We start from the raw sequence: 13,178 nt of genomic DNA, 5'->3' as shown, positions 1-13,178 counted from the left end.
CTCGAGATATTCAGTATAGAACAACTGGGATTTAAAAACAACATATTCCCATTCAAATCATTTCATTTCTAGATGGACTTATCCAGCATTCTGACCCATTGCCTAGAGGAAAAACTAAGACCTTACAGAAGGCCAATATACCAACAGGGCCTGAAGCAGTGCTTTATATTCAACCAAGCAATTCAGGTATATAACATCTGAGTTATTCAGCAGCTTTTACCTGTAGTTTCTGATTTCTGTCATCTATAGCTGAGCATTTTTGTTCTCACGCTGTAGAAATGGAAAGTGTACGCATTTTCTTGCTTGGATAAGCCTTGAATCTTTGTATCAAGTAGGCCATATGGGCTTTTTATGGGCACACAGTTACAGAGCTGGTTTTTCCCCTCTACAATACTTTATAATAGTAACAATCACCCATGGATGCCAACCTCCCATTACAGCAAGAGTCTGCTATATACTATTCGGGTTACTCCAGAGGTGGGTTCCTATCGGTTCGCACCGGTTCAATAGAACCGGTTCATCAAATCTAACGAACCGGTTAGAAGATGTTCCACCAGTGGACCCGGAAAGCAGGCCACACCTACAGAAGAGGTTCCAAAAATGTTTGAAATCCACCACTGGGTTACTCACATGGAAAATTGCATTCTTACCCAATTTTACCGTGAGTGACATAACACAGATTGGTGGGTAGTCATAGAATTTACAGAGGTTTGTAAATTTTGGTTACTTATTGTTCTGGTTTCTCCCCTTCCTTGTTAATTTGAATACATTCTGGATATATTACCTATGCTAATAAATAATTGTCACTGCCTAATTCATGTAAGATTGCATATCGCTGTGTTCATTTTTGTTTTGAAAATATTCTCTATCAAGTTATGAAGAGATTGGAGATTGCAAAGTGGATTTTGCCAGCTTTTCCTTGATGTTTCTAAAGCCTTTGGGTAAACTGTCATTACTATCCATTTTCACTGGGTTTTGGCATAATTTATTAATATATTTTATAATAACTGAGAGCAAACTTACAATGTTGGACCTCAGCATGATTGAATAGATAGCAAATGGGATAGGGCCAAAATACCAAAATCCATGAATGAAATTTAAGAAAATTAAATTCAAGTTTATAAGAGAACAATGAGGTGGCAAAAAGCATGAAAAACAGGAACATTCAGGCTTTCTGCACTGTTGGTTCAAAAGAGCTGGTGACTGTGAAGATTTCAAGGATGTGTGGCTGCAAAAAAAATCCTTTATCCAAGCACAGTCATTGTCATGTTTCTTTGATTCTTGAGTAATTCCAAGCAGCCAAAGATTCTTCATCAAGAAAAAAAAAATTGGAAGCCCTACTAAGAAACCTAGAAAACTAATTGCAAGATCTGCTAATTTTTGCTGGGAAACAATAGAGAAGGCTGGAAAAAGAAAATGTAGCTAGTTTTTTTTAAGACCTAGTAGAATAACCCAATAAGATTTCCAAGTATTAGGTAAGGAGAAAGCATACATCCGGCTCCCTGTGTGCTTTCTCTTAAGAAACCAATTGCATCTTCACTGTGAATAAGCAAAGAAGCAGCATGGATTTGTTTTGAATTGGAAGAGGCTCTTGCTGCAATCAATGTGCTCCAGATAGTAGCAGATTTCCCCTTTTGGAAAAAATGAATCAAAAAAACTTCACCAAACATTACAAATCCAGCTAATTTGCAATATAAAAAGACAAGGATGGCCAGCAGTATAATACCTTTATCTGGGCTTAGAGAATTTGATTACCATGTTTGATTAATAGCAATGCTGATACTAGTTTCACTTGAAAGAATAACATCTATTTTTGGAGTTTATGTGGTGGATTACAAGCATGCCCCTTGAAAGGATATATCTCAAAGCCCACACGTTTCCACAATACCTTCTGATTTGATGATCCCATAGCATTGAAAAGCATGTATATCATACTTGCTAGCTAAATTTAGTTTAGGAATTAATCAGGTATGACTAGATTGGGTTCTTTGGTCCTGAAGGAGGAGCTTGAAACAAACTGAATAATTAAAAAAAAAAGGAATTGGGCTCCATTAAGGAAGAAAAGACTCAGGAAATCACAGCAGAAAGTTTAAGTTTCCAAACCTCCCTTTTTTGCCTAAAAGAAAGGGAACTAGGAAGTCTTTAATAATTGGTGAAAAGAGAGCAGAAGGCTGTCTTTAATTATTAGTCAAATGATGTTCCATTCATCCCTTGCTTTGAGCAAAAATTTCCCCTTGCTGCTGTGCATCTTAACAAAAAGCCATCATTGAAAGTATATGAGCGTATCAAATCAGTCCTGGGTATATTAAATTTCATAAATCTGCTATTTTAGATCTGGGCCTTTGTGGAACTGATATGAATAGAATACGAGTATGATTCTGGGTCACAAAGTGGTAATATCATAAAAGATAAGTGAAGTCAAATCAAACGGCTATATGCACATCCTCCCATTATGACAGATTTTATGGAATTCATGTACTGTACCTTTGAATAATTCTAGAAAGGTTCAGGAGTGCCATATTTGGCCTCTGGTGACATAATCATCACTATTATAACAGCTATGGTGGCACAGTTGTTAGAATGCAGTACTGCAGGCTACTTCTGCTGACTGGCAGCAGTTTGGCAGTTCAATTCTCAGTGGCTCAAGGTTGGATTTGAATGCCTTCCATCCTTCTGAGGTGGGTAAAATGAGGACCCAGATTGTTGGGGGCAATATGCTGACTCTGTAAATTGCTTATATTGGGCTGTAAAGCACTGTGAAGTGGTATATAAGTCTATGTGCTATTCCATTATTCTATAGAGCCGAGGTGGCGCAGTGGTGAAATGCAGCACTGCAGGCTACTTCAGCTGACTGCAGTTCTGCAGTTCAAATCTCACCGGCTCAGGGTTGACTCAGCCTTCCATCCTTCTGAGGTGGGTAAAATGAGGACCCGGATTGTTGTTCGGGGCAATATGCTGACTCTGTAAACCGCTTAGAGAGGGCTGAAAGCCTTATGAAGCGGTATATAAGTCTAACTGCTATTGCTATTGCTATTCCTTGTGTGTGTGATGCCATTGATTAATCTGATCTGTATCAATGGGGTTCAACAAGTGCAGAGCTGTCATGGTTTATCTCAGTGGCTTTACCTTTCCCTCTTCTATAAGACAAATATTTGCTAAGTTATATGATCAAGATTATTTCCACTTAAGAGTTTTAGGTATGTCCAGATGCCACAGATTTTCAAACGAAACTAGTTTGAAAGAGATTCTTTTCGAGATTCTTGCATTGTTGCATTGCTTAGAACGTGTGTTTATATGCTTTACTATGTAACTCATTCAGTCAAGAGTTCTAAAATTCTGCATTTGTTTTTGTTTCTAGCAAGTGCCCCAGCCTCCCCTCGGGAAATGATCAGTTTAAAAGAAAGAAAAACAGATTACGAGTCAACTGGAACAAATGCTACTTACCATGGGAATAAAGGAGAGCATACTTCTCGAAAAGACACCATGACAGGTGAGCCAGGAATTGTATGTGATATATAAACATTGTGGAAGACAACCTTCTGGGTTGGAATTGACTCTGTTGGTAATACAGACATACTTAGTAAGCATGTTTTAAGTTTTACAGTCTTTGTAAACTACATTCATGTCTCCTACTCATATATTGCTAATCATTTGGAGCCAACAATTTGACTGAATTCAATTTGTATATCTATTGAATGTCACATTTTAACTTTTATTTCAAAACTCCAAATGTTCAATCTCTGCGCCATAATGTTTACTATAGGAATCTGGGATCCTAATTCTATTTCCCCTATAACAGGAAAAGCGATTTATTTGATTTCATTTCCTCTTTCTCCTCCTCCTTCCTTTAAAGCAGTATTTCTCAACTTCAGCAACTTTTAAGATATGTGAACGTCAACTCACATATCTTTTTTACCAGCGTGCTTTAAACTGGAAGATGTAAAACACTATTTTAAACTGAAGGATGTATGTATGAACCACTTATTGTTGCTTAATAACAATATTAGAGATCACACACAATCAACTTTAGCTATTGTGCTTTGGCAGGAATTATAATACTGTAATTCATCCCATGTGGAGTCAATCACTGCTTGTGACAGCCCAAATTCTTTTTTTTTACAGCTCTGCATTATCTAGGGAATGTAATTTTCTCTCTTTAACAAATGCTAATTAGCTTCTTCCCCCACAAAAATGGCTTAATTTTACAGTTATATTTATTGCTATTTAAAATTGTAATGTTTATGCTGTTTTCTGAAAAGGGATATAAAACAGTTCTGTGAGATATTTTTTTTTCCATTTAAAATAGAAGTCTTTAACAGGTCATGGCAGAAGAGAATATTGAATGCTAACCAACCTCAGATAATGTAATTAATACATTTGGGAAGATGGCATGGAAATCATCACCTGTTTAGAAACAGTTTGTTACAAAAAAATAGCATAAAGCTAGATTTAATTTCAGCTGCATGTAAGGATTCTAATGCTGTCCAGATATTTCATTCTACAAATTCCATAATCCACTGTCATTGGTTGCGGTTGACGGGAGTTGGTTATTTGAGGAGCCAAGAGCATTACACGTGGAACACATCTAGTTGGGAAAGGCTGGTTAATGCCATACCTTTATTGGTGATTATACCCTCACTCAAGTGTTTACATTCATTATATAGGATGAGCTTCTTTGCCTTTCCAGATGTTATATCTGTGACATCATTTAGAAGAACTCTGATACTGTTATATACATCAGTGTTTTTCAACCTTGGCAACTTGAAGATGTCTGGACTTCAACTCCCAGAATTCCCCAGCCAGCGAATGCTGGCTGGGGAATTCTGGGAGTTGAAGTCCAGACATCTTCAAGTTGCCAAGGTTGAAAAACACTGATATACATCAATGCAAAGGCCTCTATTGTGCAAACAGGTGCCCTTTGCCTATTGACGTCATCTTTTCTCCTTATGTTACCATGAGACAGAGAAGAAACTCACCATTCCCCTGATGGGAAGAGAGCCCTTTAATGCTTCAAAGGATCTTAAAGGTGGGGGGGCATCTGCATTGGTTTATGTCTATTCATATCTCCAAAATTCCACCATTTATCAGTTTTAGATTTGTCTGGCAATCATGCTAATAAGAAGAAGTTGCTGTTTTAGTAACTAATTTTACGGATTTTTAGTATATTTTTAGTCATAGGTAGTCAGCTAAATCAGTGGCTCCCAATCTGTTCAGCGCCATGGACCAGTTCTGAGAAGGGTGTTTTTTCCCACAGATCAGGGAGGTTCATGCTCTACCTGGATCCCACATGTGTGTGGATGGGGCTTCGTTTGCTTGTTCAGGTGTCAATCCACAGACCCGGGGTTGGGGACCCCTGAACTAAATGATACTCCATCAGTTGTGAAGTTCTGTACCAGCTTATCACCTCTTCCGCACCACAAGGACAATTTTATCTTTATTACACATCCTCTATTAACCTCTTTTTTTTTTCAGCAGAATAAAGTTATGCTGATTTATTTATTTATTATTTATTAATAGAATTTCTATGCCGCCCAATCCCGAAGGACTCCGGGCAGCTTCCAAAAGGAAGAGGAAGAAAGAAATAATAAAAAGACATAATAAAAAGACACAACACATAAAATCACAACACATGCATTCGCTCTAATCGGGGCTGGACCTCAACAATGAGGTCAACAGTCCCAGGCCTGCCAGAATAGCCAGGTTTTAACAGCTTTCCTGAAGGCCATGAGAGTGGGTAAGGTCCGGATCTCTGGGGGTAGCTCGTTCCAAAGGGTCGGAGCGGCCACAGAGAAGGCTCTCCTCCGGGGAACCGCCAGCCGACATTGTCTGGCTGACGGCATCTGAAGGAGGCCCAACCTGTGGGATCTCACCGGCCGCTGGGAGGTATGTGGCAGTAGGCGGTCTCACAGGTACGAGCTGATGGCTTTCTGGGATGAAAATGAGAGTATGGTCACCGTACAAAGAGCAAAGAGAGTTTAGTTTTCCACTCATCTGTCTCTACGGGAAATATTTTAAGGAGGTAATTTACTTAGGGAAAAAGGTAACATTTATCAATTTTGTGAACAAGCCACAGAACTAAATTTAACCTGATGCTAATAATTTCTCCATGTTTTAAGGTTATTATAATAGGAATAACAGGAAGTTTCCTAATAATAAGAACATATGTAGGTGGTACTATCTAAACCAAGGATTTTCAAATTCCACCAGCATGCAAAACCTGTTAATTAAAAAAAATCAATCAGAGACAAACCATAATGAGCACAAACATCCTTCTAGAAAAAGAGAGGTTCCAAGATTAGCTGACAAGCATTGCCTTTTCTATTATATCTTTAAAAATGTTGCATACACCCTTGATTATCTTTGAATAAAAGGAGAGGTTTTTGGTCCTTATTTTCTCACAGAACCCAATCAAATTCTTGGAACACAGTTGAAATATCCTTACCTAAATATGTATGTTGAGGGAGTAAAAGTACAAGCTGGAGGAAAACTATTTAAAAACATTAGACTGTAGTAAAACCAAATGGATTCACTGCTCTAGATTATGATGCTTGATAGCTGTTCCTTTCAGCAATTTTGTTTGATAATTAGGAGACCAGCCTCTCAAGAGCTATCATTCTAAGCTTCTTGTTAAACACCAATGCCGTTCCATCATACCATAACACCATGTCCTATAGCATCCCCCAAATGTCATCCAGTGGAGCCAAAAGTTCAAATGAACTCTACGAGAACAATAGTTCTGATCATCTGAAGCCCAAGAATCCTTCATTAGACAATTGATTCATCAAGAACTTTTGAAGAACTGCAAAACAGCAACAGATAAGGTACTGTTTAGAATTGGATTTTATGTTTAAGAGCCCATTTTAGCTTCTTCCCTAGTGTAATTTGTTGTGCTGATTCTTCGCATTTTTGATGTCATGGAGTAGATAGCTCTTATCACTCACTATCCCTCAATGCCATGCCTGGGTTGTGTGGGGCAAGTATATGGTTGACTACTCCTTACATAGCTACTGTGTAAGTACAACCTTGCTTGTGGGAATCTAATTGAGCAGTATAAAGGGCCAGATTGATATATGCTACAATGGGAGCATGTTTATTGACCTGTTCTATGCAAAGTTAGTTAGTCTATCATTTTCTTCTCTCACTTTTTAACCAGTGATTTTTGCAAGATTTTGTTATTCCATTTCTTGTGGTGTTTCTTTCTTTCCCCTTGCTCCCTCTATCTTGCATTTTAGCTGGCTACAGTAAGACAAAGATAGGAATTTCATTTTTGCCCTGCCAGATAGTCAAGTATCTTATAAGACTAGACTTTCAAGCCAAAACAAATGTCATCTGTAATAGTTTATGTTGTCTGGTTATGAACAGAGATTACAAATCTTATTTTGCTTCTACAGGTTCCCAGAGCAGAGCTTGTGGCACATGGTTACCACCTCAAATCTGAAGAGCAGACGAAGACTAAAATGAACAATTATTCTGTTTGACTATGTATGAACTGAATTATCACCTTGACAAAGAGCTTTCAACTGACATAAAAGAAAACCAGACTCAAACCAAACATTAAACAGTTCAATAAAGCATGATATGAAATCTCAGCATTCTGAGCCTTTCTTTTTAAACTCTAACAGATGATTTGCAGTCAGATTTTTTTAGATAACTAAAAAAAACTTTGGATTGAAGTTGCAGAGTCAGAGATAGTATGCAGCCATAAAAGTCTTGATCACAGCTGCACTGTACTTGGCATAGGAGACTATTAGGAATATGAAGCCATTCCTACCTTTGAGCCAGGGTTGGTGAGACCAGGGAGGGAAATAGTAAAGCTGTAGCAAGAACTTTCAGGTCCATCCATTATTGTCCAGTCTGTTGGTTGCAGTTCTCTTGAGTTAAGTCCTTGAGTCTGAAATTGCCGTCCAATTGTAAAAATACCTGATGTGGTCAGTGAGTGACAGTCCTGTTCTGATTCAACCTCTTGTTATCCTTTTATAAGACCTTCCCAACATGTGTCAAGACGTCTTTTAAATAATTATGATCAGTTTACTGATAACGCTTGCATTTTCAAGAGCATTTTGAAATCAACTAACATTCAGGCCTCCTAAATTTCTTTGTATTCATTGAGAAGAACATAAAACAAGTACTACTTGTTTGCATAATTCTGGATACACCTACTATATGTGGGGGTTCAAGTTGTTAATGAATGATATTAAGGATGCTTGTTCTGGAACAGCTGTTGTCTGTTTAATGCTGATAGCTTTAGAATCTTAGCACCAGAAAAGGAGAATTAATTTTAATGTTATTAGCTGAATATTCATTCATTGAGGACTGATTTTTCCCCCAAGAAGCAGGAAGATTTTTAATGTTGTATTTTAAAATGACTGATTAAATATTTTAATTAAATAGTTATTTACTACTGAATTTTAATATTTGTCCACCATGCATTTACAATGATCCCATCACATACTCTTAGCTGATTTCCAGGTATAAAGTCTATGTGAGTGTGATCAAGCACTTTCTCATATACATACCGTCTCTTGATTTCTTATACATAAATATATTTCTGTGCTACACATATATGCCCACAGTTTGCATCTTGATGGATATTCATGGGTGAACAATAAAATCTGGGGGAATGTAAAGGAGTACACTTGATCACTGGCAGCCCACATGTTAGACTCTTATCCTAACTGAACGCTCACTAAATAGATTGCTATATTTGGCTTGTAAGCTTCAGAAACAACCTATAAAAGTTATAAAATAGATTACCACACAAAAAACTGGACATTATTCTCTCATCATATGGAAAGCAAGTCATGCAATTTTCGTTCTAATAACCATTGGTCGAATGTTGAAAAAATAGATTCCCTGACGAAACCTGCTAGAATAACTAGCTTTTAAAAGTATTATGTAGCCAGACATTCTAAGACCACAAGATTACTATGTATGTAAAATATATACATTTAGGGTAATTATGTAATGTTCCATTTATATCAGCTGTAACATCTGGCATCGCTCATTTAAAAAAAACCTCATCAGATATATTGTGTATGTCTATAGTTCTATTATATCTACCCTTTCTATGGTTTTTCCTCCACTAAATATGACATCAAAGAAAATCAGATTTTTTGGTTGAGCATTGGAGTATATACTACCTTAAATAAACAAAGCACATTTTCCCAGAAACGTTCAAGAGGAATCAAATCTCCCTTGAACCATTCTTAGTGATCCAGGAGTTTGTATGCTGCATTGGGTTCTGAAAAAGTATTTTTTTTGTGACAGCTCAATCTTTTTTATACAGCTTTAAACCGAACATTCATACATTTATATATGGCTCTGCAAAGCATAGCGTGATTTAGCAAAGTGTTCCTACACAGCTGCTCTCTTTCTGGTGTGCTGTCTTCCCTTAATCTCTTGTTTGCTAATACATCTTGGACAGACAGAGTCATTGATGTCAGATTGATTTCACAGCTACTTCTCACTGTTAAACTGTTTTCAAGAAATCTGTATGTAGTAAGTATCTATGATTGGCTTCGGTACAGCATAAAGATTTCTCGTGTCCTAATATATGGAAGGGATGAAGTGCAAACATGTCCGTCACATGTTCTTTATTATAGATGATTCAATAAATCATTGCTAATAAGGTCTCAACCCATTTTGACTAGTAACGTAATCCCTATTTTTCCCACTTATAGGTCAGAACTCTGGAATCTCTACTTTGTATAGAAATTCTTACGGTGCACCTGCTGAAGATATCAAACACAACCAGGTAAGTGGGTAAATCAACTTATTCCATTTTTGAACTAAAAAAATAAATTTGATTTGATTTGATTTGATTTGATTACATTTATATGCCGCCCTTTTCCCCAAGGGGACTCAGGGCGGCTCACAATTCAAATCGGGGGAAGGGGGTACAGACAAAAAATAAAAAACGGAACATAACAATACATAATTTAAAACACACGACAGTCATACCATTCGAGACGGGGGGCAACAGCTCTTTAGCCCCAGGCCTGTCAGAACAGCCAGGTCTTAAGGGCTTTGCGGAAGGCCTGGAGGGTAGTGAGGGTTCGAATCTCCACGGGGAGCTTGTTCCAGAGGGTCGGAGCAGCCACAGAGAAGGCTCTCCTCCAAGTGGTCGCCAGTCGGCATTGGCCAGCGGATGGAATTCGGAGGAGGCCTAATCTGTGGGATCTAATCGGTCTAGTGAAGGTAATTGGCAGCAGGCGGTCTCTCAAGTACCCAGGTCCAATACCATGAAGGGCTTTATAAGTGATGACTAGCGCCTTGAAGCGTATCCGAAGACCAATAGGCAGCCAGTGCAGCTCACGGAGGATAGGTGTTACGTGGGTGAACCGAGGTGCACCCATGATCGCTCGCGCGGCTGCATTCTGGACAAGCTGAAGTCTCCGAATGCTCTTCAAGGGCTGCCCCATGTAGAGCACGTTGCAGTAGTCCAGTCTAGAGGCCACAAGGGCACGAAATTAATATAGCTGCAATAATTTTAAAGAATCATAGTTGAAAAACTATTCAATGTTTCACTGATACAAACTTTTCTCAAGTCTATCCTGGTAAATGCTATATTTATCAGTAAATTATGGAAATGCAACTTATATTCAACTATTTTCAGAGGAGCTTTATTATTCAGATGGATCAGCACATGGCAGAAACATTTTCATTATTATGTTTGTAAGTTTGTAAGTTTGTAAGTCTTTATTTGCAAATAAAAGAGAGTGAAAGCTGGGCATTTTCAAAAAGTAGTTTTGAAATAATCTGAAGTAGTCTCCTGGCAATATTATTAAACATCTCTAGTATATGTTTTTCACATTTTCCGTGGCATATATGTATATAAGAGAAAAATGAGGTAAGGGAAGCTCCATTACTCAGGAAGTTGCTGACGGGAGTGTTGAGAAGAATGTGAAAAAGTGAAAGATAGAGACCAATATTAGAAATATATTTTCATGAAAATGGAAAACAGCAACCACATATTTATGAAAAAAGCTTTCAGTGATTGTTTTATAGTAGTTTAAAAACTCAGTTTACTAGCTTTCAATGAGTATCTAAATTCCTTCACAATTAAAAAAATTTGCTATCATGTAAATGAAGACACATAGTGGATTATGTATTTAATCTTCGACTGTTGCGTGACCCGACAAATGCACGCATGACAAAAGCCCACTGACGAAACCGCAGTGAGAAAACCACAACGTCATCAACGCGCCCACAACAGGGCGCCGACAATAGCGCGCCGACAGAAGCGCGATTTAAGTTAAGGTAAGGGAAGCACGATTTAAGGTAAGGGAAGCGCGATTTAAGGTAAGGGAAGCATGATTTAAGTTAAGGTAACGGTTAGGTTGAGGGTTAGGGTCAGGGTTAGGTTTAGGGTTAGGTTTAGAACTCGCGGTTATTACTTGTTCGTTGAAGGTGCCTTTTGTCGGTGCGCTGTTGTAGGCGCGCTTCTGTGCTCATTCGTCGGCGCAATTTAGAACTCACGGTTTTCTTGCCGCGGTTTCGTTGGCGCGCTTTTGTCGAGCGCGCATTTGTTGGTGAACTCAACTGTTGTGTGTATCTAAGTCAGTCTTGATTCTAAGTAGCTGCTAGGACATCTCCCTGTAGTTTTCTTGGGAACATTTGCAGAAGTGGCTTGCCACTGCCTGTTTCCTAGAGCTAAGAGAAAGACATCCAGATGGCTTCATGCCTAGATCAAGACTAGAACTCAAGGTCTCCTGTCTAGCTCAAGAGCCTTTAACCGCTATACCAAGCTAGCTCTCACCTTCTACTTAAAACACAGTGCTGTTACCCTGCCCAGGGTATGACCTTTGGGATAACTATTCCGTGACTGTGGACTAAACTTTTCTGTAAGTAGTTTTTTGGTCTGAAACTATTATTGCTAGCATGCAGCCAGGATATTTTTTTTAATGTTTCAAAAACCTCAGTTTCTTATATTTCAAATTGTATAGTAATTTTTCTTCTAAAAGAATAATTATTTTCTAAAATCACAAATTATAAAACCAGCACGCGAACAAGCAAACTGATAAGCAGGAAACAAGAAACAGAAAAGAAAAAGAAAACAGAAAAAAATGAATGGTTTAAGTTATCGTATTTGCATTTTTATGAGATACCTTATGAACTTCTCTTGGTACCAGCTTTAGAGTTATGTGACATACGAGGATGCAATAGCTAGCAGCAATAATATGGATCAGGGCCTACAAAGGGATGTCAGGTTGGGAAGGGTGCAGATGATCTGAAGTGAGCTGACTTGTCCTGAAAGAATCTAGCTTTCTCTTTAAATATGAATTTAAATCAACTAAATCGCACAGCCCCTAAGATCTGGCTATCCCGTCAGGCCTGGGGATAAAGATTCTAATCCGCCCCACCCGAATGTTGAATGAAAGTTGTGTTTTATTGTTTATTTTTTTATTCACGTACTGTCTTATGTTTTGTCTTGCACACCCCCTCCCATGAATTGTAAGCCGCCCTGAGTCCCCTCAGGGAAAAGGGCGGCCTATAAATAATAAAAAAAATCTTTAAAAAAAATCTTTAAAAAAAAATCTTAAATATTTAAATAATTTAAAGAAATATGTCTAAATATATGAATTTACTGATGGACAAGCATTCCTAATATTGTTCTCATTCTGCAATCTGAGATCCTCCACTCACAAATCATATTATGTGTAAAAGTTTAGTGTGAAGTCTATTTTACCCCTTTTTTGAGGAAAAGTTTGAAGTTTATTGACATTTGTATGCCGCCCACTCCCCAGGGACTCTGGGCGGCTTACAGAAATACAAGGGACATATAAAAACTAAAATAAAAATACAATAATTAAAATACACATCATACATACTGATTAAAGTGGGGCTGGATACTAATCAACAGCCCCAGGCCTGCCGGAATAGCCAGGTCTTAGTAGCTTTACAGAAGGCCGGAAGAGTAGTGAGGGTCCGGATCTCTACAGGAAGATCGTTCCATAGGGCCGGAGCAGCTACAGAGAAGGCCCTCCCCCGGGGAGCCGCCAACCGACATTGACCAGCTGACGGCACCCGGAGGAGGCCCAATCTGTGTCATCTTATTGGTCTTTGGGAGGAAAACCTCTGTTAAAAGTGGTTGCAAATGCAAATGTAAAGCAATCTTTGGAGAAGATTGGCATTCATCCAGGAAGACTAAGATGTTTTCTGTAGCAGCTGAAATTTCG

The 13,178-nt window shown here is 38.2% G+C and overlaps 1 protein-coding gene across 9 annotated transcripts in view; it reads left to right on the top strand.

Moving 5' to 3' along the window:
• Window positions 1-13,178, top strand: part of CTNND2 (catenin delta 2) — a 468,899-nt gene that overhangs the window by 454,307 nt on the left and 1,414 nt on the right. For 4 of the 9 annotated variants that reach the window (XM_087721965.1, XM_087721966.1, XM_087721968.1 and 1 more), the window contains 3 exons: window positions 73-186; window positions 3,359-3,490; window positions 9,681-9,754. In XM_087721965.1, the coding sequence (XP_087578091.1) occupies window positions 73-186; window positions 3,359-3,490; window positions 9,681-9,754 (320 nt within the window). Of the gene's footprint in view, window positions 1-72; window positions 187-3,358; window positions 3,491-6,588; window positions 6,822-7,391; window positions 7,545-9,680; window positions 9,755-13,178 lie in introns of those variants that run through there. The other 5 variants (XM_087721973.1, XM_087721967.1, XM_087721974.1 and 2 more) reach the window with 2 other exon arrangements.

The sequence above is a fragment of the Thamnophis sirtalis genome, unplaced genomic scaffold (genome assembly GCF_051295495.1).
Source record: "Thamnophis sirtalis isolate CommonGarterSnake01/CBP01778 unplaced genomic scaffold, rThaSir2_p1.2 scaffold_8, whole genome shotgun sequence".
NCBI classification, from domain to species: Eukaryota; Metazoa; Chordata; class Lepidosauria; order Squamata; family Natricidae; genus Thamnophis; species Thamnophis sirtalis.
This window is presented reverse-complemented; position numbering and strand designations above follow the sequence as displayed.